General features: G+C 36.1%; 1 protein-coding gene across 1 annotated transcript in view; it reads right to left on the bottom strand.

Moving 5' to 3' along the window:
• Window positions 1-1,336: 1,336 nt before the first annotated feature.
• Window positions 1,337-3,246, bottom strand: part of LOC106941111 (NACHT, LRR and PYD domains-containing protein 3-like) — a 29,241-nt gene continuing 27,331 nt past the window's right edge. Inside the window, exons 10-12 of the mRNA XM_015024052.1 lie at window positions 2,647-2,820; window positions 2,132-2,178; window positions 1,337-2,033 (exon numbers count right to left, since the gene is read on the bottom strand). Coding sequence (XP_014879538.1) covers window positions 1,495-2,033; window positions 2,132-2,178; window positions 2,647-2,820 — 760 coding nt within the window. The 3' untranslated portion in view covers window positions 1,337-1,494. The remainder of the gene's footprint in view (window positions 2,034-2,131; window positions 2,179-2,646; window positions 2,821-3,246) is intronic.

The following is a 3,246-nucleotide window of genomic DNA, read 5'->3' as shown; positions in this document are numbered from 1 at the left end:
GTGAAGGAAGATTTAATGGCCTCAACAAACAGGAGTTTCACTAAAAAGACAGAATTACAGATGTGTGAAAATTGTTACAATGTTTTCAGTTAAACTTCTCAGGGACATGTTGGGACACTTAAAAACATACAGGGTTTCCTGAAATACAAATCTTCTATGTATGTTATAAAAACTTATATGATGTATGGTATCATTTTCTGCTGCAGCTGAGTTGGAGGTTTTGGGAAAGTGAAGGATCAATGTCATAATCCTGCTCAGTTTAATGATTTATAAGGTTTGTAAAGGAACTGAATTCAAGTTCCTAATTCTTTGGTTCTGTTTTTTTCAGTTTTCTTCAAATGTCTTTTTTTATTATTGGAAAGACTAACATAATTCACTCAAGTTATAATGAAATGTATTTAATGTCTATTATTGAGAAGTATAATAAAAATGTCCTTGCATAATCTTGGTCATCATTATTTAGCATTGATCTGAGTAAGCTGGATTGTAGTTACTTCTAGAGCATAATTTGTAAATTTTCCACATCTTTTTGTCTTTTTATTCTTCCTGTATGCGTCCTCACTTTGTCAGATTGTATTTAGGAAATGGATTTAGAAATGAAAGAAAAACAGATGTAGCAAATGAATAGATTTTTATTATTCAATAATAAAAAATTGAATGTGACTGGAGTCTCCTGGTTTTGGTAAACATCAAAGGAAAATCCTAAAGCAAATTAAAGTCAGACGGACCAAAAAAAGAAAAAAATCCAACTGAAATACCTGGAAGTCACTAGTATTGTAGAAAAATTGTGAATCTAAAATAGCTGCTTTTAGCATTAAATTAAATTACATATAAGATGTAAATGGAAATCTTCGATGAACAGATTTTCCCAATAACAGTGCATGTTGCATTCAGATACATCTGGGATACTCGGATGCTGAAATATCAAAACAAGTAATTTAAGCATGTTTGCCTGAAATATGACCAGTCTTTCTTTTAAAACTCAGAATGAAAACATGGACCATTTTCAAGTATTTATATTTTGACTAATTACTTTCAGAAACCAGAAACTGAAAGATTTCCTCAATGACAACTATTATATATATGAGAAGAGTGAGTGTTTATATATATAGTCAGGAGAAGGTTCTGGGTTTGATTCCCGAACTGGGTCTCTCTGCATGGAGTTTGCTTGTTCTCCCTGTGCATGGTGGATTCTCCTGTTTCCTCCCACAGTCCAAAAACATGTCAGGTTAATTGGTCTCTCTAAATTCTCCTTAGGTGTGAGTACTGAGTGCATGGTTGTTTGTCCTGTCTGTCTCTGTTATTTAGCAATAATTTCCTTTACTTAAAACAAAACAAAATTCAGCTTTTAATTATTTTTTCAATTTTTATGTATTTTTAGTTGTTGAGCTGTAGTGTCTCTTTGAGTTTTATTAGTTTTATTTATTTACATGTTAATCTAAACCATATCTTGGATGAAACACGTTTCTCATGTTTCCTCCAACTAAGGACCCTCTAAAATAAGAACGAAGACCCTCTTGAACGAAACTTGAACCCAAATCCAGGATAAAGAGTTTCAGTGAATTTGGTGTTGAAGGTGTAGATGTGGATCAGTGTCTCTGAAGAGACTCTGTAGAAGGACAGAGTCCCAGCAGGACAGTCCACATACACAGCTACTCTGCCAGAGGCAGATGAGGAGAGGGAGGAATGAGGGATTAAGGTTTTTTTTTCACTATTGTGCCAAGCAGAGTAACCATCACCTGAGCAGATTAGACACCAGGACTGATCATTCAAACTAAACAAGGAGTTGTCGCTGTCTCCTTTTCTTTTGATTCCTCTGTAACTCAGTGATACATAGACTTTCCCACTCCACTCCACCTCCCAGTAACAGCGACCAGTCAGACCATCAGTACACAGCAGCTGAAAGGGATCAAATCTGTCTGGATGATCAGGATACGGCTGCTCCTCTTCCACAGGTGCCACCTTCCTGTTTTCATCAGACAGTTTGAGGAATCTGTTCACAGTGTTCAGGTCGACTGTTAGTGGACAGGAATCTGAAAAACAGAACAAACGCAATGCAGTTACTGATGTGACTTTCTGAATTCACTGATGCAAAGATGAGACAATCTGATATGAATCAAAAAACACTCACACTTCCTCAGACCTGGTGCCATCCATTTCTCTCCTGCAGGCTCCATGCTGTAAGAAAGAAGATGTTTCGATGGTACCAGTGTTTTTCAAGATGTAAACATGGACAATAAAGTTTAGACTTCAGTTTTTAAGGCTTTTCTTTACACCCATCACTGAGTTTCTGTCACCAACATCTAAAATCTTCCTGGTATAATCAGTTTAGTTCTGGACAGATGCTTGTTTTTCCCTCTTTAATTTTTGTGTCATGGCTCTCATGACACAAATAGCTGCATAAATAGCATAGACTGTGAACAAGGTTAAAATACCAGCATTTAATGACCATATACATACTGCAATAAATAAAAAACACAATCAGATGTTTTTGAATTATCCTTCCATTTTGCAATTATGCATTATTTTTTGTTTGTTGAAGTTCACCCTGTTTAAATAAATGGTAAATGGCCATATTTTACACCTGTGTCAACCCTGAGTTTAGTATTAATCATCACTGTGTGGCTGCAGACAATATTTCCTCACCTTAGAGACTCCAGTTTGAAGCTTGGATTCTTCAGTAGAGCTGCCAGACTCTTAATTCCTGCCTGTCCTGGATTATTGAAGCTGAGGTCCAGCTCCTTCAGGTGAGACGGGTTCACAGTCAGAGCTGAGGCCAGAGCAGCACAGCCTTCCTCTGTGATCAGGCAGCCTGAAAGCCTGCAGACACAAACACACAACACAGTTTAAAAAACTCACCTATATTCTCAAAGTGAAGCACATGTTACACCTGTTAGAATAAGCAGTTGGAAAATCATGTCTGTTGAGCAGCAGTCTATACAGACTGACAATTTTATATCTTCCATTGTTACTCTGTAAACATAAGAATGACAAAGTGAAGTTCAAAAATGTCTGTTTACTAATTCAAAGCTAAATCTTTATGTTTTCTCCAATTCATCTCAAATCCTCCTTAATCCAGTCAGGTTGGATGTTTACAGTAATTTTTACCTCTGATTTAGCCATTCAATAACATTAACAAAAGGATTCTGAAGCCTTTAACTTTTTTTCTGTTTGACGCCATTGTCGTTTTTTTTAATAGCCTCTTAGAATGTGACTGGTGTAATCTTAACATCTATACACACTTGT

Source organism: Poecilia latipinna, unplaced genomic scaffold, assembly GCF_001443285.1.
Source record: "Poecilia latipinna isolate Pla-1442-1.1 unplaced genomic scaffold, P_latipinna-1.0 Scaffold3500, whole genome shotgun sequence".
NCBI lineage: Eukaryota > Metazoa > Chordata > Actinopteri > Cyprinodontiformes > Poeciliidae > Poecilia > Poecilia latipinna.
Note: the sequence above shows the minus strand (reverse complement) of the source record. Positions and strands in the feature narration are given on the sequence as shown.